This window comes from Salmo salar, chromosome 06 (genome assembly GCF_965601325.2).
Source record: "Salmo salar chromosome 06, fSalSal1, whole genome shotgun sequence".
In the NCBI taxonomy this organism is placed as follows: domain Eukaryota; kingdom Metazoa; phylum Chordata; class Actinopteri; order Salmoniformes; family Salmonidae; genus Salmo; species Salmo salar.
Genome location: NC_138296.1, coordinates 45,785,944 through 45,807,570, shown reverse-complemented (window position 1 = coordinate 45,807,570; position 21,627 = coordinate 45,785,944). Strand labels below are relative to the sequence as shown.

The following is a 21,627-nucleotide window of genomic DNA, read 5'->3' as shown; positions in this document are numbered from 1 at the left end:
AGTGATAACAGCCTCAAGTCTTCTTGGATCTTAAACGCCGCAAGCTTGGCACACCTGTATTTGGGGAGTTTTTCCCATTCTTCTCTGCAGATCCTCTCGAGCTCTGTCAGGTTGGACGGGGAGCGTTGCTGCACAGCTATTTCCAGGTCTCTCCAGAAAAGAGAGAACCCCTAACCCTAAACACATCCTCCAGTGGCGCTCTGGAGCAGGTTTTCATCAAGGATCTCTCTGTACTTCTGCTCCGTTCATCTTTGCCTCGATCCTGACTAGTCTCCCAGTCCCTGCCGCCGAAAAACACCCCCATAGCATGATGCTGCCACCACCACGCTTCACCGTAGGGATGGTGCCAGGTTTCCTCCAGATATGATGCTTGGCATTCAGGCCAAAGAGTTCAATCTTGGTTTCATCAGACCAGAGAATCTTGTTTCTCATGGTCTGAGAGTCTTTAGGTGCCTTTTGGCAAATTCCAAGCGGGCTGTCATGTGCCTTTCACAGAGGAGTGGCTTCCGTCTGGACACTGTAGGCCTGATTGGTGGAGCGCTGCAGAGATGGTTGTCCTTCTGGAAGGTTCTCCCATTTTCACAGAGGAACTCTAGAGCTCTGTCAGAGTGACCATCGGGTTTTTGGTCACCTCCCAGATCAAGGCCCTTCTCCCCCGATTGCTCAGTTTGGCTGGGCGGCCAGCTTTAGGAAGAGTCTTGGTGGTTCCAAACTTCTTCAGTTTAAGAATGATGGAGGCCACTGTGTTCTTGGGGACCTTCAATGCTGCAGACATTTTTTGGTACCCTTCCCCAGATCTGTGCCTCGACACAATCCTGTCTCTGAGCTCTGTGGTGGCTAATTTCTGCATTACCAAATGAGGAGAGTTAAACTTCACACACCAGTCAGAGTTATACTTAAACTACATCTTTAATAATAAGAGCTTTGCAAAAGCACTTTGACTTTCAATGATGCGCTATCTCTAATAAACCATTGAAAGTGTCAACACAAAAGTACAAAGATCTTTTATAGCCAAGATACACCCCTCTCAACGTACATGACGAACCACAGATACATAGAATGGGTCACAAGGTTAAGTTTTGTATGCAAGATATCTATAATACATAGCAGACAGCAACTGCTGTGTCAAAAGTTTTCATTGTATAGACCAGTGTCTGGTCCTCCTACTCCAAACTGGAGTCGTCTCTCCCTGGTACGGTATAGAACAGAACCATTAGCTCATGTTATCTGGAATGCTCTTTAGGCTTTATTACCCAAAGACATCATAAATCTCCTCTGTCAGTGCTCTCTCATAGAGGCCCATCCTCAGTAAGACACACACACATATGTAGACAACGTTCAATTCTGTCCTCTTCCCTTTCTGATATTCTGCATAGCACCAGGGACATGTGAAAGACAAGCCTGACCTCTCCCCTCTCTGGGCCCCAAGTGACTGAGCCCTAGCTAAGGGAAAACGTGCAACTGTCAACACCAGCGTCCAAAGGGATACATTCTAATGACAAGTATCTCACATAAGCATATTATGCAAATAAAACATCTTAATTATCTATGTTACCCAACTAATTCTGATTCATCCACCACAGCTCAATTTCGAGGCTCATAGAAAAGGGTCTGAATACTTATGTAAATAAGGTATATCTGTTTAAAATTTTTAATACATTTGTGAAAATTTCTCAAAACCTGTTTTTGCTTTGTCATTATGGGGTATTGTGTGTAGATTGCGGAGATTTGTTTTTTAAATCCATTGCTGTAACGTAGCAAAATGTGGAAAAAGTCAAGGGATCTGAATACTTTCCGAATATACTGTATATTTAGAGAGTTGGGCCAACTTTTAACATGTTGAATATTGCTCTAATTCCAGACATTCAGTTACATGGCATTGGTTACATATTCACCATGCAATGTTAATGGAGAGCTAACATGGCTGCCATAGAATGTTGAAAAGTCTTGTAAATGCATCATAATGCAGAAACCGCATTGGCCCAACTCTCTAAATACATGGCTCTGGCCGTATCCATTTCCCACAGCAGCGGGTGCTTCCTGGGTCCCTGAGGGACAGCGATGGTAGAGAACTGGGACCTAATCTGAATTCCATGACCGAGGAATAGTCCTTGGTGAAGTGACATAGTGGGGGTGGATTGTGCAACAAGTGAAAGAGAGAGAAAAAGAAAGAGGAGAAAGAGAGAGCGAAAGAGCGATAGAAAAAAGAAAGAGAGAGAGAGATGAAGGTATAGGGAAAGAGAGCGTTACAAGGAGGTCATGCAATTACAACCTCCCATCAGCATTATCCCATTCTTAACCGTTTCCCCTCAGCTTGCCTCCCAGCCCAGGGTGTGTTAGGTTAGCAGCAGTGCTATCAGACAGACTAGTGGGTGTTAGAAGGTATTAAGGAAGTGTTGTGATCCACTTGAAGTGAACCACTGTGGCTCTATGCTGTCTGAGTCGACATGATGAATGCACTCGCCTGACCTTGACATTCATAACCCGTCACACTCTTAAACCTTGTACTCGTTAACTGGACTTTGGAATTAAGTGGACATAAACTTGTCTGTGATGTTTCCACTCTCTGTGTAGGTGGGTGTGTTTGCATGTGTGTTATCTAGGTCACTAGTATAATATGTTTGTACAGTGTGACTCGAAAATGAAAATAACAAAAAACGGATTGACTCCGGCAACTCAAAGATAGTAGTGTAGTGGTGGTTGTTACTTCACGGCCAAACCCTGCAATTGGCAGTCATAAAGAGGTTTACCCATTTGGTAGGGCTAGAATCTAGCACAAGCGTACACGCACGCGCACACACACACACTCATCCTTCGTCATGCATGCCAACAACAATAATTAGCCTGTGCCATCAGATCCCTATGGGCAGGGCCAAGGAGCCCTATATTTGTCCTATGGAACATGGAGAGGAGCCAGAGCCATGGCCTCTCATTTACCGAAGGGATACTTCAAGAGCAATCTGAGAGGCAAACCCTGTAGGTGCAGATCTATTAAACTATAGTGAGATTTGGTTTAGGAGGCCTGAGGACTAAGCGCTTCACCGGCTGCCCACCTATCCCTCTCCTTAAACCATTGAACTATGCATGTGTGTTTTTGGCTTTACTATCCTTGTGGGGACCAGAACTCACAAGGATATCAAAACAAGGAAGTTAGCACAATTGGGGACATTTTGCCGGTCCCCACAAGGAAAAAGGCTATTTTAGGCTTAGGGGTTAGGTTAAGGGTTAAAATTAGGGTTAGAATTAGGGTTATGGGTTAGGTTTAGGAGTTAGGGTTATATTTAGGTTTAGGTTAAGGTTAGGGTTATGGTTAGGTTAAGGTTAGATTTAGGGTTCGGGTTAGGGAAAATAGGATTTTGGAAGGAAATCCATTATTTAGTCCCCAGAAGGATAGTAATACAAAACTGTGTGGGTGTGACAATCGTAGTAATAACATTCGGACCAAAGCGCAGCGTGATATGGGTTCCACATGTTTATTGAATGAAACGCACAAAAACAATAAAGAACGAACGAAACGTGAAGCAAATGAAGTGCTCACAGGCAACTACACATAAACAAGATCCCACCAAACACAGTGGGGAAATGGCTACCTAAATATGATCCCCAATCAGAGACAACGAAAAACAGCTGCCTCTGATTGGGGACCATACCAGGCCAACATAGAAATAAACAACCTAGATTACCCACCCTAGTCACACCCCGACCTAACCAACATAGAGAATAAAAGGCTCTCTATGGTCAGGGCGTGACAGTGTGAGTGTGTGTGTGTGTGTGTGTGTGTGTGTGTGTGTGTGTGGCGCGCATGTGAGAAAGGGGAAGCGGTCAAAGGTTTATGATTAGAAATAGCGTTCCAACAGTTTAATGGGCCAAAACATCTAGGATTACTGTCAACATTTCCTCTCTTTTTCTTTAAGGGGATTGTAATCATTAGAGTACTAATATAAAGTGCCTGCTTCCCTTTCTGATTGGCCCATTGCCTGCAAAAGATTAGCTAGCTGAGGTAAGCCAATATGTTGAGGCTAACGGATAACAAGTCTATGTACATTGTTTCTAATGCAGCTTTTATGCCTCTTTGTAACAGTGGTTGACGAATGTGAACCTTCAGCATGTTTGGAGTTTCTGTGTGTACTATATGGATGCAATACTACAGGTGATGCTGCCAAAATAAAGGAAACACCAACATAAAATGTCTTAATAGGGCGTTGGTCCACCACGAGCCAGAACAGCTTCAATGCACATTGGCATAGATTCTACAAGTGTCTGGAACTCTATTGGTGGGATAACAACACAATTCTTCAAAGAGAAATTCCATCAGTTGATGTTTTGTTGATGGAAACTCTGTCTCAGGCACCGCTCCAGAATCTCCCATAAGTGTTCAGTTGGGTTGAGATGTGGTGTCTGAGGCGGCCTTGGCATATGGTTTACAACGTTTTCATGCTCATCAAACCTCATGCCCTGTAGATGGGGGAATTGTCATCCTATGGGGACATGGTAGCCAAAATAATTGCATGCTAAGCATTTTTATACATGACCCTAAGCATGATGGGATGTTAACTGCTTTCAATATACCTTGTAGCCCTCATTTACTCAAGTGTTTCCATTATTTTGGCAGTTACCTGTATCATACAATTACACAGGTTATAGCATCTGACTTAAGTCCTGGCTCACAGCATAATATCCCTTTAATTAATTAAAGGGAAATGTAGACAAGAAGGCATTATTGTTGGCCAACGTGAAAAGCCTAAACGGCTTAGGACAAAGAGCTGGCTAAATTAGTCTACTGAATCAGGTCTAAGAGGGTTGAATTGACTACAACAAGGGAGTGTGCTTGTGGAAGTCCTGTTCGTTTGTTTATACATGATTCTTTTCTTGTATATAGCCTTCCCTTCATTCAAGGCTACTTCTCCTAATCTGATATCGGTTAAGTTTCCTTTCCAACTATTGCAAAAGCCTCAGATCCTAAAAAAACACATCCCCCTCTCGTGACCACTCCCCATCCACGCTCCTCTCTTCTTTTCTGCTCACTCCCTAGCCTTCTTCTCAATCTACACCTACCCTCCACCCTCCCTTTCCCTTAATCCACACCCTTATCCTTTCTCCTTCTCCTCCCTTATGCCTCCTTTTCTCCTCGCCCACCCCTCTCTTTTCTCTCCCCCTCCCCATACCTATTCTTTTCTCCTCTTCCATCCCTCTCTTTTCTTTCCTCCTTCCCCATACCTCCCCTTTCCCCTCATCTACCCCCCTCCTCCTCGGGCCCCTACCTCCACCCCTTCCGTCCCCCATTGTATACTCACAGGTCTGTTGTGCCTTGGCCTTGCGGGAGCTCTTGGTGGACTCACACCACACGGTGACCCCGTCCTCCAGCAGACGCAGGCTGCGGCTCTTCTGCCACCTCTGGGAGCGTACCTTCACCATGTTGGAACCGTGCATCATTGTACGGACATCCTCATCATCCAGCACCCCTGGAAACACACACACACACACACACACACACACACACACACACACAGACTGTCACTGAATTTTCCGGTATGATGTAATATAGTATGTCACTGACACTGTGTCATTGTTGAACACACCCTCCAAGTCCTTATTTCATTCACTCTAGTCTAATTCAATGTTAGGCCATCCACACCAAGCTCCACTGGCAGTTCATTGAGAGTTCAGTCTGTCTGCTCTACTGTCGTAAATGTCAGTAGAATTCTATGAGCCATGTTCCTTCTTGGCCTTCCCTTGTCATGCTATTGCAGTAAAATGACTGTGTATTTCGTAGTATAGGGACTCATAAACACTCAATATCATGTCAGGATGAAAACGGAGGGTTAAGAGTTATTTCTGGGGGGGAAAAAAACAGGTATGCTAACAAACCAGTCAAGCACAACCCATTTCAATATCTCTACTGTGGTTGTATTGTGTGTTGAGGGCTTGGCACCAGTGGGCGTTCCAGGGATGACTCACTCACCTTTCTACATACAGCAGTCATCTTCCTTTGGAAGCACCACCACCATGACTCACAAACACAGGCCATGATCTCATAATTAGGGCCTAAACTTTGTTTTATATACAAACCCCAGAAAGGAGCAACACTGAAACAAGGGTGACATTCAGGTTACTGAAGCAGGAAATCCCCACCGAATCTACTGACTTCAGAGAAGACAAACTTTTCTACATGTGAGTTAGAACTTGTTGTTTATTTCCATGGTTCGTTGCAGCATGCAGTATAAGCCAAGCCAGACTTTGGAACTCTGCACAACAAAGGAAGAAGTAGAATGCTAGGATTTGGAACGAATGCCAATACTCCAAAGATTAATCTCCCTCACAGGCCAGAGGCAGTGGAGAATTGGAAAGGGGGATTTCAAGGAAAATGAGGGGTTTACAGAGCTGCAGAAACCGATTGTCACAAATAACTAGCTAGTCAGTCAGTCTGGAGTTGCAGCAGCTCATCTAGGCAGGGAAACCGATCTCTGCTAATGGTTATTTGATACTAATGTGATTCACAGATACTGCCTGCTATCCCTGACGTTCATGTCACAAGGGACCTTTTAGAGAAAAACCAACCACCAACAACAGAAATGTTGAGCAGCTTTATCATCTATGTTAAGAGCAGAGTAAACGGACAAATATGGAAAATTGAGAGGAAAGATCGGCAGAGCTGTAACAAGACATGCACCGTCATGTTGTAAGTGTACACAGTATTGTGTACTTGGAACTGCATTCAGACATTACTGAAAACAAAGAGATAGAATTTTCTCTGTTTCTCCGTCTGACAGCTGGATGCCTCTTTGGTTCTCTGCAGTAGGTGAATGGGACCTTGTACACTGTTCAACTGCGTATTCAACTACAAAAGAGGATTTCAAAGGAATGCTTTGAAAGAAACTCTCCCGTCCTCCCAAACTCCCTTCATTTCCTCCTCTCTTCTCTAAGTCTCTCGATGAAACCCTCAATGATTTATTTCAACAACTGTTCCCATGGATGCCCTCATCTATTATTTCTCTTGAATCAGCTAAAATCCCTTTCAGAGTTCTTTATACTGCCAATGCCATGCCAGTCTCTGACTGAGCTCTTCACAAGCTTCCAGAGCTGGCCTCTATTCATGATAAAGTGCACTACTTTTGTTCAGGGCCCATAGTAGTACCAAAAGTAGTGCACTATAGGGAATAGGGTGCCATTTGGGTCGTAAACGTGGGCTATGAGAGCCAGTACACCATGAGCAGCTCAGTGCTCTCACCCATTCCCCTCCCCCTATTCCTCTCCCCCTAAGTAGAAAAGTGGGGAAGCAAACTGAGCCCAGCCATGTCTCTCTCTCTTCAGCCGTTGGTCAAACACAAAGAGAACCCTCCTCCTCCTCCTCCGCCTCCTCCCCAACCCCAAGCCTCCACCATAACAACCGTGTTTTTGACACAGTCAGTCACCAAGCTGTTACCACATGCCAAGAATTCCCACAGGCTGAGCACAAGGACCCTATTAACAGCAGGTCAATGACCATGCTAAACTGCCCTAACTGACCTGTGTTCCCACTCTGCCCATCCTCATACCACTAACCCCAACCCTTATGAGCCTGTTAAATTATTATTCCTGGACCTACTGTTGTCACCTCACTGACCTCAACCCCATTATTGTCGCTCTGTCCCGTTCCTATACCTCCCCATCCAGGAATAAGTATGAAAAATCTGTGCACATGGGTACATATGCAAATGTTCAGGGATGCTGGATACCACCACTGCCAACCGAGCCGAGAGATTTAGTATCAAGCAGTCCTCACCTTGACAACAGCACTACAGACATGTTTTATGCTCAGAGAGACTGTCCATACAGTAATACTGCTGTAATGAAGCACATGTGGGTGTGAGGGGAGAAAGAGGAGGCTTTGAGGCCCATGAGCTGGGTACTCTGTTCATCCCAGCTCCTACAGCACGCCGAGGAGAATTTTGTTGACACGCACTTTGGGCCGGCAAATTAGGCCAGCATAACAACCTGGCTGGCTAGCAACGATAAAAAGGTATGTGAAACCAAACACTTACAACAGCAGAAGGAGTGACGGGGAAACAGAAGGAATTAATTACAAAATAAAAGGTTGGGATATGGAGGAGTGAGACTCGGAAATAAGTACGAGGGTGAAGATACAGAGAGAATAGAAAAGGACATTTCTGGGCATTGTTAGACCTAACACCCTGAGACACAGCCAGGTATCTCAGGGTAAAACAGAGAACCAATTATAACATGGGATCGTTCATTTGTTATAAACATAGGTCAACATGTAGTACATTTGATGTTGGAGAATCACAAGCCCAGTCTCAGACTTCATCTTTCTTGTTCTCCATGTCTGTCTGTGGAACTAAGTACTGGACCCCATGGGACCTGCTATAAACTCTGGTCGGCTGGCCCTCGCTACATATTCGTCGCCAGACCCACTGGCTCCAGGTCATCTATAAGTCTATGCTAGGTAAAGCTCCGCCTTATCTCAGTTCACTGGTCACGATAACAACACCCTCCCGTAGCACGCGTTCCAGCAGGTATATCTCACTGATCATCCCCAAAGCCAACACCTCAATTGGCTGCCTTTCCTTCCAGTTCTCTGCTGCCAGTGACTGGAACGAATTGCAAAAATCGCTGAAGTTGGAGACTTTTATTTCCCTCACCAACTTCAAACATCAGCTACCTGAGCTGCTAACCGATCGCTGCAGCTGTACATAGTCCATCTGTAAATTTCCCACCCAATCTACCTACCTCATCCCCATACTGTTTTTATTTTATTTACTTTTCTGCACACCAGTATTTCTACTTGCACATCATCATATGCTCATTTATCACTCCAGTGTTAATCTGCTAAATTGTAATTATTCGCTCCTATGGCCTATTTATTGCCTACCTCCTCATGCCTTTTGCACACACTGTATATAGACTTCCTTTTTTTCTACTGTGTCATTGACTTGTTTATTGTGTTATTGGCTTGTTTATTGTTAACTCCATGTGTAACTCTGTTGTTGTCTGTGTCACACTGCTTTGCTTTATCTTGGCCAGGTCGCAGTTGTAAATCAGAACTTGTTCTCAACTAGCCTACCTGGTTAAATAAAGGTGAAATAAAAAAATACAAAATAAATAAAAACATAGGTGACATGTTGTATTGATTCTAGGTAAGAAATGAGCCAACTGAGGTCGAAACAGCAGTGTTAATCTCAATCAAATCAATGCTCTCAGACACAGACTGGGACAGAAGCCAAGGGAAACTTTGAACCCTGATAAGGAGGGGAGGGCACATCAAAGAACGGGACTGCTAGACTGAGAGGGTTGACATTAAGGCACAGATTTTCTGAGATCACACCAATAAATTGCCATATATCCATTTTCAGAAATGTTGGCAAATTAGCTTTTGATGTTTAAAGAAATTATGAAAGAGATTGGTGTGTTTTTTACTATCTAATCATGGCATGGGATTGTTCAATGACAGACATGTATTTGTTTAAAATATTGAGCATTTGGAAAGTATTCAGACCCCTTGACTTTTTTCACATTTTGTTACGTTACAGCCTTATTCTAAATAATGTATAAAAAAGAAAGTTTTTTTTTATTTATTTTTTTTACATTTTTGCAAATGTATTCAAAGTAAAAAACTGAAATATTACATTTACATAAGTATTCAGACCATTTACTCAGTACTTTGTTGTAGCACCTTCGGCAGTGATTACAGCATCAAGTCTTCTTGGGTATGACGCTACAAGCTTGGCACATCTGTATTTGGGGAGTTTCTCCCATTCTTTTCTGCAGATCCTCTCAAGCTCTGTCAGGTTGGATGGGTAGCGTTGCTGCACTGCAATTTTTAGCTTTCCCCAGAGATGATCGATTGGTTTCAAGTCTGGGCTCTGGCTGGGCCACTCAAGGACATTCAGAGACTTGTATCGAAGCCACTCCTGCATTGTCTTGGCTGTGCGCTTAGGGTCGTTGTCCTGTTGGAAGGTGAACCTTCACCCCAGTCTGAGGCCCTGAGCGCTCTGGAGCAGGATTTCATCAATAATCTCTCTGTACTTTGCTTTGTTCATCTTTGCCTCAATCCTGACTAGTCTCCCAGTCCCTGCTGCTGAAAAACATCCCCACAGCATGATGCTGCCACCACCATGCTTCACCATAGGGATGGTGCCAGATATCCTCCAGATGTGACGCTTGGCATTCAGGCCAAAGAGTTCAATCTTTGTTTCATCAGTCCAGATAATCTTGTTTCTCATGGTCTGAGAGTCTTTAGGTGCCTTTTGGCAAACTCCAAGCGGGCTGTCTTGTGCCTTTTACTGAGGAGTGGCTTCCGTCTGGCCACGCCACCATAAAGGCCTGATTGGTGGAGTGCTGCAGATCTGGTTGTTCTTCTGGATGGTTCTCCCATCTCCACAGAGGAACTCTAGAGCTCTGTCAGAGTGACCATCGGGTTTTTGGTCACCTCCCTGATCAAGGCCCTTCTCCCCCGATTGCTCAGTTTGGCTGGGCGGCCAGCTCTAGGAAGAGTCTTGGTGGTTCCAAACTTCTTCCATTTAAGAATGATGGAGGCCACTGTCTTCTTGAGGATCTTCAATGCTGCAGAAATGTTTTGGTACCCTTCCCCAGATCTGTACCTCAACACAATCCTGTCTCGGAGCTCTACGGACAATTCCTTCGACCTCATGGCTTGGTTTTTGCTCTGACATGCACTGTCAACTGTGGGACCTTATCTAGACAGGTATGTGCCTTTCCAAATTATGTCCAATCACTTGAATTTACCACAGGTGGACTCCAATCAAGTTGTAGAAACATCTCAAGGATGATCAATGGAAACAGGATGCACCTGAGCTCAATTTCAAGTCTCATAGAAAAGGGTCTGAATACTTACGTTTTTTATTTTTAATACATTTGCAAAAATGTCTACAAAACTGTTTTCGCTTCATCATTATGGGGTATTGTGTGTAAATTGCTGAGTATTTATTTTGTTAATCCATTTTAGAATAAGGCTGTAATGTAACAAAATGTGGAAAAAGTCAAGGGGTCTGAATACTTTCCGAAGGCACGGTATATATATACACTGCTCAAAAAAATAAAGGGAACACTAAAATAACACATCCTAGATCTGAATGAATGAAATAATCTTATTAAATACTTTTTTCTTTACATAGTTGAATGTGCTGACAACAAAATCACACAAAATAATCAATGGAAATCCAATTTATCAACCCATGGAGGTCTGGATTTGGAGTCACACACAAAATTAAAGTGGAAAACCACACTACAGGCTGATCCAACTTTGATGTAATGTCCTTAAAACAAGTCAAAATAAGGCTCAGTAGTGTGTGTGGCCTCCACGTGCCTGTATGACCTCCCTACAATGCCTGGGCATGCTCCTGATGAGGTGGCGGATGGTCTCCTGAGGGATCTCCTCCCAGACCTGGACTAAAGCATCCGCCAACTCCTGGACAGTCTGTGGTGCAACGTGGCGTTGGTGGATGGAGCGAGACATGATGTCCCAGATGTGCTCAATTGGATTCAGGTCTGGGGAACGGGCGGGCCAGTCCATAGCATCAATGCCTTCCTCTTGCAGGAACTGCTGACACACTCCAGCCACATGAGGTCTAGCATTGTCTTGCATTAGGAGGAGCCCAGGGCCAACCGCACCAGCATATGGTCTCACAAGGGGTCTGAGGATCTCATCTCGGTACATAATGGCAGTCAGGCTACCTCTGGCGAGCACATGGAGGGCTGTGCGGCCCCCCAAAGAAATGCCACCCCACACCATGACTGACCCACCGCCAAACCGGTCATGCTGGAGGATGTTGCAGGCAGCAGAACATTCTCCACGGCGTCTCCAGACTGTCACGTCTGTCACATGTGCTCAGTGTGAACCTGCTTTCATCTGTGAAGAGCACAGGGCGCCAGTGGCGAATTTGCCAGTCTTGGTGTTCTCTGGCAAATGCCAAACGTCCTGCACGGTGTTGGGCTGTAAGCACAACCCCCACCTGTGGACGTCGGGCCCACATACCACCCTCATGGAGTCGGTTTCTGACCGTTTGAGCAGACACATGCACATTTGTGGCCTGCTGGAGGTCATTTTGCAGGGCTCTGGCAGTGCTCCTCCTGTTCCTCTTTGCACAAAGGCGGAGGTAGCGGTCCTGCTGCTGGGTTGTTGCCCTCCTAGGGCCTCCTCCTCGTCTCCTGATGTACTGGCCTTTCTCCTGGTAGCGCCTCCATGCTCTGGACACTACGCTGACAGACACAGCAAACCTTCTTGCCACAGCTCGCATTGATGTGCCATCCTGGATGAGCTGCACTACCTGAGCCACTTGTGTGGGTTGTAGACTCCGTCTCATGCTACCACTAGAGTGAAAGCACCGCCAGCATTCAAAAGTGACCAAAACATCAGCCAGGAAGCATAGGAACTGAGAAGTGGTCTGTGGTTACCACCTGCAGAACCACTCCTTTATTGGGGGTGTCTTGCTAATTGCCTATAATTTCCACCTGTTGTCTATTCCATTTGCACAACAGCATGTGAAATGTATTGTCAATCAGTGTTGCTTCCTAAGTGGACAGTTAGTTTTCACAGTAGTGTGATTGACTTGGAGTTACATTGTGTTGTTTAAGTGTTCCCTTTATTTTTTTGAGCAGTATATATCACATATACAAACATTCCATTCCAGCTAAACAATGGATATAGTGTTTGGCAAAAAAACAAACATTTTCATACACATCTAAAATTGATGAATTAAAAATCTAAGATCTATTTTACACACACATGAAGGTACCTATAAGCAATCATTTCTGATGAAAAAAAACACAAATGTGAAAAATTGGTGGATATGGCGTTTTGGAAATAAACTTTTCATTCTACTACAGCAAATCAAATCCTCAATACACAACCATAAATTGTAACTTCCTCATTGTAAAATGATCACAACTTTAATTGACATTTACGTTTTACCTCATAGTTATACCACATAAAGTGAGTTATGTTTAACTTTAAGCTAAGGAAAAATGCCACAGACCACAGAAGACAACATTAATCCTATCAAATCAATTTTTATTGGTCGCATACACATATTTACCAGGTGTTTTTGAGGGTGTAGTAAATAGCTTGTCAAAAAGCAGGTCATGTCATATGATGTCACCCAAACCAAAACAGCTCATTAAATTGTCATATGATCAAATAGGCTAGGGATCGTTGACAATTTTTTCTTGAGCGGATGGTCAGGGGGCTGGAACATAATAACAAATCATTTATGGACTGCAAATTGACCACAAGAAGCCCAAACAGATTACTAAAACATAATCACTTTAAACCTTGTTTACATTTGTATACAATCACTTATACGGTATCTCTATATTATGCGTGAAAATACTTTGGAACAGATTTCCAAAATTAAAATCACTTGGAGCTGATTCACCGGTCTATTTACAGTATTTTATGTCCAACAATAAAAAGATAAAGATATAGGCTATGTACTAACTAAAATATACCAAACTGCAACACTTGGCAAACACAGGCATCGATATGTGTTAATACATGTGTGGCTGATATTGCAGTCTCTCTGCAGCCAGACAGTATGCATCTACTAGGTTAATGACATTTGGAGAAAACCTTTGACCCCTAACATTTGAAAAACACAGGCCACTGGGAACTAGGTCTATGGAAACATTACTTTGTCAACATACTCTTCTTCTCTGCCATTTGGAAAATGTGTCTTCACACATACCCTAAACAAACACCCTCCCCTAAAGATTCCATACTACTACTGAATGCTATTTCACATGCTGGCAAAAGAGGATGAAGTTAATAAATGGTGCATAACTCAGGGAAGTGCCGTTTCCCTTATAGAGTATAATGGGGAAATATCCATAATGTCAGAGACATTGTAATACAAAGCGTATAGTTTTTAAATGCAGGTTCTCCTTTGGTGTGACTTAGGTTGTCCTCGATTTGATGTGCCAAAACAGCTTGTGAGAGGTCATGAAGTCCCAGAGCTGCAAGGCCAGCCGCACTTCTGACCTCCTGCATTCCAGCCAGTTACAGACACAACCATCTGATACTGTTAGTTTGGGCTGTCATGACTAACAGGACCTAATGCATGGGGAATTTATGGAGTTAGTGTTAGGATTAGGGTTAGGCATCCCACAAATCATTCAATGGCCAAGGTAAATTAATAAAAAGTGTTTCAGGTTAGTGCAGTCACATTCTGTGATAGCACCTAATCTTAGAGGCTTTCAAAACAAGAAGAGGTCATAGAACCCCTTGGTCATAGAACCAAGTCTGACATATACTACCGTTCAAAAGCTTGGGGTCACTTGTTTTTCAAAGAAAAGCACATTTTTTTTGTCCATTAAAATACATCAAATTGATCAGAAATACAGTGTAGACATTGTTAATGTTGTAAATGACTATTGTAGCTGGAAACGGCAGACTTTTAATGGAATATCTACATAGGTGTACAGAGGCCCATTATCAGCCTCCGGGATGCTGGCCTTCTAGGCAGAGTTGCAAAGAAAAAGCCATATCTCAGACTGGCTAATAAAAAGAAAGGATTAAGATGGACAAAAGAACACAGATACTGGACAGAGGAAATCTGCCTAGAAGGCCAGCATCCCGGAGTTGCCTCTTCACTGTTGACGCTGAGACTGGTGTTTTGCGGGTACTATTTAATGAAGCTGCCAGTTGAGGACTTGTGAGGCGTCTGTTTCTCAAACTTGACACTCTAATGTACTTGTCCTCTTGCTCAGTTGTGCACCGGGGCCTCCCACTCCTCTTTCTATTCTAGTTAGAGACAGTTTGCATTGTTCTGTGAAGGCAGTAGTACACAGCATTGTACGAGATTTTCAGTTTCTTGGCAATTTCTCGCATGGAATAGCCTTAATTTCTCAGAACAAGAATAGACTGACGAGTTTCAGAAGAAAGTTACTTGTTTCTGGCCATTTTGAGCCTGTAATCGATCCCACAAATGCTGATGCTCCAGATACTCAACTAGTCTAAAGGCCAGTTTTATTGCTTCTTTAATTAGAACAACAGTTTTCAGCTGTGCTAACATAATTGCAAAAGGGTTTTCTAATGCTCAATTAGCCTTTTAAAATGATAAACTTGGATTAGCTAACACAACGTGCCATTGGAACACAGGAGTGAAGGTTGCTGATAATGGGCCGCTGTACGCCTATGTAGATATTCCATTAAAAATCAGCCGTTTCCAGCTACAATAGTCATTTACAACATGAATGTCTACACTGTATTTCTGATCAATTTTATGTTATTTTAATGGACAAGAAATGTGCTTTTCTTTCAAAAACAAGGACATTTCTAAGTGACCCCAAACTTTTGAACGGTAGTGTATGTTTGGTACGGAGAAAAAAAATGATTGAAATGTATGCATTCATTACTGTAAGTCGCTCTGGATAAGAGCGTCTGCTAAATGACTAAAATGTAATGTAAATGTAATCTTGTGGAACCCATCTCAATTTGATGTCTTAATGAATGGTAGTGAAAAACCTGTCAAGTATATTTCTAAGGTTTATAAATTGTTGTTAGATCATATGCTAGTAGACACAGATGTTACTAGATTGAAACGGGAACAAGATTTACAGGTTGAAATAAGCAGAGAAGAATAGTGTTATATCTGTTTGAAAGCACACACAATGTTCCTACAACCTCAGACACAAGCTCCAGAAAAACTTCACAAAATGAATGCTGAAATGTCTTTCCCTTGTTGGCGCTGTAAGAGGAAAAAGGGTAGTTTTTATCACATGTTTTGGTTAGCAAGCACATGCAATCTTATTTCAATGTTTTGGGAATCAGTAATCAACACAATTTCAGAAATCTGTAAACATTTTATCCCTCTCATGCCCAGCTTGTGTTTGTTTGGGACTAATGAACCAGATCCATGGAACAAGAATCAGAAAAAAATATATTGATCTGTCTGTGCTCGTGGCAAAGAAATCCATAACATTATTCTTGAAATCAGATATTCCTCCTACTTTAACACACTGGCTAAATTAAATATCTAGCTACAGCCGTTTGGACAAGATTTTCTATAACCACATATATGGCCTTCCCACATCCCATTCATGGCCTTTCCACATCCCATTCATGGCAATAAGGGCGAATAAATAATGAGTGACATGTTTATTCGTTTAAAAAAAATTGTGTTGATGGTTTTGTTTGTCTGATTACATGCATTGCTGTACTTTTTTAGGTACAGTACTAGCGAGTATCTGTGTGTATGCAACACATGGGGGGGTGAAAAACGTATTATTTCATTAACTGTATCATGCATTGTGATGAAATTGTACTAACACATGCTAATAAATACATACAGTATGTTCACAAAACAAGAAGACGGAGCTTGCGTGTTACATGTAAATACACACATATAGTATGACATGGTTCTGTCATCTAGATTGACAGATATCCAGTCTTTACATGGATTTTGACAGGTACTCTGACCATCCTCAGCAGTTCTCTATTTTAGTTGAGGTGTGACTGTGAGCTAAGGGGGTTTGGATCAATAAGGGGGGGGGGCATGGTGAGAGGGTGGTGGGAGAGCTAGGCACAGGGTCAGAGATGTTCATTGGTAAGTGAGGATCTGTGGGAGTGGGGTAAAAGCCTGAATCACAAGTGGGTCAGTGAGCTGTTGGACACCACATAAACACATGACCACTTGTCAGCACCCACACACTCTCCACTTGAGTTGAGCTCTCTTTCGACACAGTGTGTGTGTGTGTGTGTGTGTGTGTGTGTGTGTGTGTGTGTGTGTGTGTGTGTGTGTGTGTGTGTGTGTGTGTGTGTGTGTGTTTACATAGACCATTGCATAAGTGGATTTCAAGCAATAAGAGATGTGGAACGCAATAGCCTAACTGTCATTAACCTTACCCTGCACTGATTTATTTCCCCTTATGGACCAGAGCAACACACAAATACAGAGGAAAATAATAGTAATAACTAGTCAAACAATCAACAGTTGTAAAATGTAACTTTTTTTAAAGGCAAAGCTGAACTATGTGTTCTTATATCTGTTGTAGCAAAATTAAACACGATTCAAGGAAACAAATGAAAGTAGTTTTGACAGAAGAAGAAACGTTTTTAACCGAGAGTCACTATTCTCTTACCCAGTTTCCTAAGTGGGTCCTGCGCCATGGGTTGGGATTCCACTGCCTTGGGTTCATGGTCCACGGCAGTAGGTTTCTTGCTCCTGCCCAACATGATGCAAGTTCCAATGCCGTCCTCGTTGTAGTTTCCTGTCTGTGGCTCTCTTGACTGATATGAAAAAGTCAGGGGTATGTATTGGGGGAGCGCAAATTCCCAGTGCAGGTGCCGTTTTTGAACTCTTCTTGAGTTGTGTGTTTCTCCGTTGCGTCACCAGGATAGCGCACTACATTAATTCATTCCCTTTCCATGTGAAGTCCCTCCCAGCATGATTTAATAGCAGTGCGTAATCCGAGTCCAGCTAAGGGCGCAGAAACTCTTGAAAACTATACCCACTGACACAAACACAAATCACTTGTACCCACAGTCACATGTTCATATAGTCTGCCTGGCTATAGCCTTTCTTTTAACATTGCAGCCTATCAGGGGCATTGTGGTCATGGCCAAAAGAAAGTTTAACAATCTCACTGATCTATTTCATAGGTAGGGTCTATTTTTATTTTTTTACCAATGAGAGTCACTATTCTCTTACCCAGCTACCTAAATGGGTCCTGCGACTTGGGTTGGGATTCCACAGCCTTGGGTTCATGGTGCACGGCGGTAGGAGGTTTCTTGCTCCTGCCCAACATGATGCAAGTTCCAATGCCGTCCTCGTTGTAGTTTCCTGTCTGTGGCTCTCTTGACTGATATGAAAAAGTCAGGGGTATGTATTGGTGGAGCGCAAATTCTCAGTGCAGGTGCCGTTTTTTAAACTTCTCCGCAAGTCTTGAGTTTTGTGTTTCTCAGTTGCGTCACCAGGAGAGCTCTCTACAGTAATTAATTCCCATGTGAAGTCCCTCCCAGCGTGATTTAATAGCTGTACGTAATCTGAGTCCAGGCAAGGGCGCAGAAACTCTTGAAAGCTATACCCACTCATACAAATCAAATCACTAATTGTACTCACAGTCACACAGACACATGCCTCCTTTCTTTTAACATAGAAAGTATCATGGGCAATGTGGTCATGGACAAATGAAAGTTTCACAGTCTCACTGACCTATTTCATAGGTAGGGTCTATTATTATGGTATTTGAATCGATCTAATAGCCTAGCCTACACTTCACGATTCATGAAGAATTGCAATTAATCCTATATCCTACAATCTGCATGTATTTAGTGTTCTTTAGCGCAGTTCCTCAGTCCAAAATGACGCGTGGCATAAAGCAGTGTTTCGTACTCCAAACACAGGCTATAGTCACACTGTAGTTTTTGCGTTACTACATCCACTGACACACACGGCGCCACCCACCTGCAGCCAACGTTTGAAGTCTTATCACTGGGCGCCACCTAGCGGTTATATATGGTTGTACAAATCTGTTATCGCAACCCCATTGTGGGTGGGTGGGGTGTAGGCAGGAAATACTAAAGTATGAAAGCCGCTGTCATGAGAATAATGTATAATCTGGCTATTGCTTTATTACAACCAAATTCAGTTAAATCATTCAAGCAAAGTGCCAAAGTGCACAAACCTTATACATTGAATATGCCTCTAACACAATGATTAACCAGTTTCGTAATATCGCAGAGGCTGCAAGTAGCCTGGCCTACTTCTGAAGACAAAGCTATTTCTATAGCCTATCCTGCTGTTCTCTTCAAAGCCAGGCTGCAGTGTTGCCCAAGTTATGATTTATTACTTCTTCTACACCCATATATTATTAACATACAAAGTCAATTTGTGCAAAGAGAAATGCTTTTGAAGGGCACTCCACTTAATAGGTGCTATATGTCATTGTAAGTAAGCCGGGGGGAATACTAACTGTGGATTAGATGAATAGGTCTTGGTCTGCGATACTGCAGTGGCAAACCCGTGGGGTTGGGACTTAATTAGGTTTCGATAAGGGTATAAAGAGGATAATTAGGAGAAGGAGCGAGCTCAGCTGTAGGTTCCAGGACCAGGAGAGAGAGGCATGTTTCACAGGCCATTTACAGACCTATACCTACAGCATAAATGCAAACTCCTTCACTCTCTCTCTCTCACAGAACGGCACTGGGTCTCCTAATAACCTGATCCAAAGGCATCCATTTTAGAACAACCATTCAGGCTCTGTAAGCTTTGATGTGTAATATCAAAACAGAGACAAAGGATAAAACAATATAATGCAGATCCATATATTTATCTAAATACAGTATATGGCTCTGATATGTTATGGGAAAATCCCAAATGTCTATAGAATAGATCTTTTGACCCATTCTCAATTATACCCAGCCATGTTGCAGTATATATAGGGTGAGAGATTAACTCATGTCCAATAATCCTCTCAGAGGCTCTGATCCAGGAGCTGCTGTGCTTCTGCCCAGGCATATAGAGCTTCCACCGAATGCCACTGCCTCTGTAAACACCCACCTCCCCATTTGACAAACCTTACCCACCCTCCTGGTCCCCCCAGCAATCACTCCCCTTTCAGTAAACAATGGGTAATATGGCAGCCGATAGACACACAGGTTTGGCTGGTATCTGTCAACTGCCAAAAGTTTGCCTTGGACTGAAGAACGTCTGATCAGCCTACGTTGAGTGTGTGTGGTACATTTTTGTATTTGTGAGCTTGCTAACAAATGTAGAAATGTATTTAGCACAACTTACAAAGGCTTATTTGCTGTATATTAGTCTCTTTAATTCTGAGAGTTATAGCTAGCAAGCACCTCACACCAAACTAAGACTATTAACCCTTATTTAACCAGGTAGGTTGACACATTACCGGAATAGCGCCTCATAGAGAAAGTTCCTCCTCGTTTGGGCCTATACATTCGGGCATAGCCTACTCTTTCGTCAATTGCTCCAAGAAAAATGAAGATGAAAGGACCAAGAAAAAAAGAGGACAAGAAGGGAGAGATGCTTATTAAGAGAAACCAATGGAGCAAAAATAATAGAGATGAAAGAGAGGACAAAAGACTGTAAGAGAGAGCAAGGGGGTGTGAGAGGGGGAATGATTGAAGATGACAATTTAGGAGAAAATCAGGATAAGAGTGAATGTGATTGAAAGAAAGGTCTATGGTATGAGGGGGAGGGGATGCCTACCCCCTGAAAAGTAGGCTTACATGCATATAGCCTACAGTAGCCATCACACACCAAGTAGGCACAATGTGAAATGCCACTGAGATGTGCACTCTCCATGTGGGAGGAATCTCTTGCCTGCAGAGAATAAGGACATTGCATATCAGTAAAAAATATACAGACACTGTCATTTCTGTTGTCTTGTGTGCATACTTTTGGTGAAATTTGCAAATAATGCATTAAACTGTGTATTTGTTACGCAAAAAGATGCTGTGTTTGAAGAAGTAATTACTAAATTATGACAGTTTGAAGTTATCTATGCTGCTTACATTAATGCAGAGATAGAATTAGGTAATTTAACAGACTAGCTATTTCAACCACAGTAAAAAGACCTAACCACCAGCTATCATAGCTAGTAGCTACATGCTACTAACTACCTAGCATATCAACGCTAGCTCAACATTTAGTTTGATTGTATGTTTTGAATGTTAAGATGCCATATTACAATATGATGTTTCCATCGATACTGCCACTTTCGTGCATGATGTTTGCTTAGTTAGAACCTGGTTGTGGTAACATCCATGAAAATAAGGCTTGACTAGCTAGTTATTATTTGGCAAGATTCTCTAACTGGTCCTGGTACCTAGCTACTGGACGAGCTAGCTCACATGCTAATTTATGATTTCCATCAGCTTGTAATGAGAAGCGTCTATTTTATAATATGCTAATTTATACGATTATCAATGCGTTTGCCAAGACCATACAATATTTGAATTTAAAGTTATATATTTCACTGCACATGCATGATGTGTGACGCTAGCTAGCACTTTAGCTAGCCAAGCTAGTAACTAGCCAGCTCAGTCGGCAAGCCTCTAGGTCTTTTTTAATATAGAAACTGGGTCAAAGAGAGGCACGTTTAATCAACTGGTAACTAACCGTCGACAATAAGCTTAACTCTCAAATGTGGGCAATTATGTTATTTTAACATTTCAACATCGTTTGTTGTTCCGTTCTACTGAGCCTAATTTGCTACTGGCAAGCTAGCTCTCGATAAATAAAATGTCGTTTATTTAGCGTCGTTCTACACTCTTATCCTTGCGCATTAGTGGGAGGCGAGGAAAATATCGCTCCGCACTAGAGAGAATATTTTTTTTAATCAAGAAAAACCGTACACTATTTGAAACCGCATAAAATAATTGTGTAATTGTTAAAGCATTAACAAAATGAACATAGTGTGTAGCCGATAGTTAATCGTTTTTCTACACGGTCCGTAAAAAAGGACTAGTTTGTTCAGGATGACGGTCTCATTATTGTTAGAAAGAAAGGATTGTCTCAATGATTGGGAGTGATCCCGAGCCCCAAAAAAGCCGAAACAGATAAAAGCCACGACATACTCATATGTCATCATTTACTAGTAGTATACAATATGAGTGGGATATCGATTAATGAAGATTAATCCACAGAC

At 42.6% G+C, this 21,627-nt stretch overlaps 1 protein-coding gene across 2 annotated transcripts in view; it reads right to left on the bottom strand.

The window, feature by feature from the left end:
• Window positions 1-18,310, bottom strand: part of LOC106607244 (1-phosphatidylinositol 4,5-bisphosphate phosphodiesterase delta-3-A) — a 29,252-nt gene extending 10,942 nt beyond the window's left edge. Inside the window, exons 1-2 of one of the 2 annotated variants that reach the window (XR_014392683.1) lie at window positions 17,095-18,310; window positions 5,295-5,462 (exon numbers count right to left, since the gene is read on the bottom strand). Coding sequence is in view for 1 of the 2 variants with exons in the window: in XM_014204017.3 (XP_014059492.2) it covers window positions 5,295-5,462; window positions 17,095-17,188 (262 nt within the window). In the remaining variant the exon portion in view is untranslated. The remainder of the gene's footprint in view (window positions 1-5,294; window positions 5,463-17,094) is intronic. The other variant, XM_014204017.3, reaches the window with a different exon arrangement.
• Window positions 18,311-21,627: the final 3,317 nt, after the last annotated feature.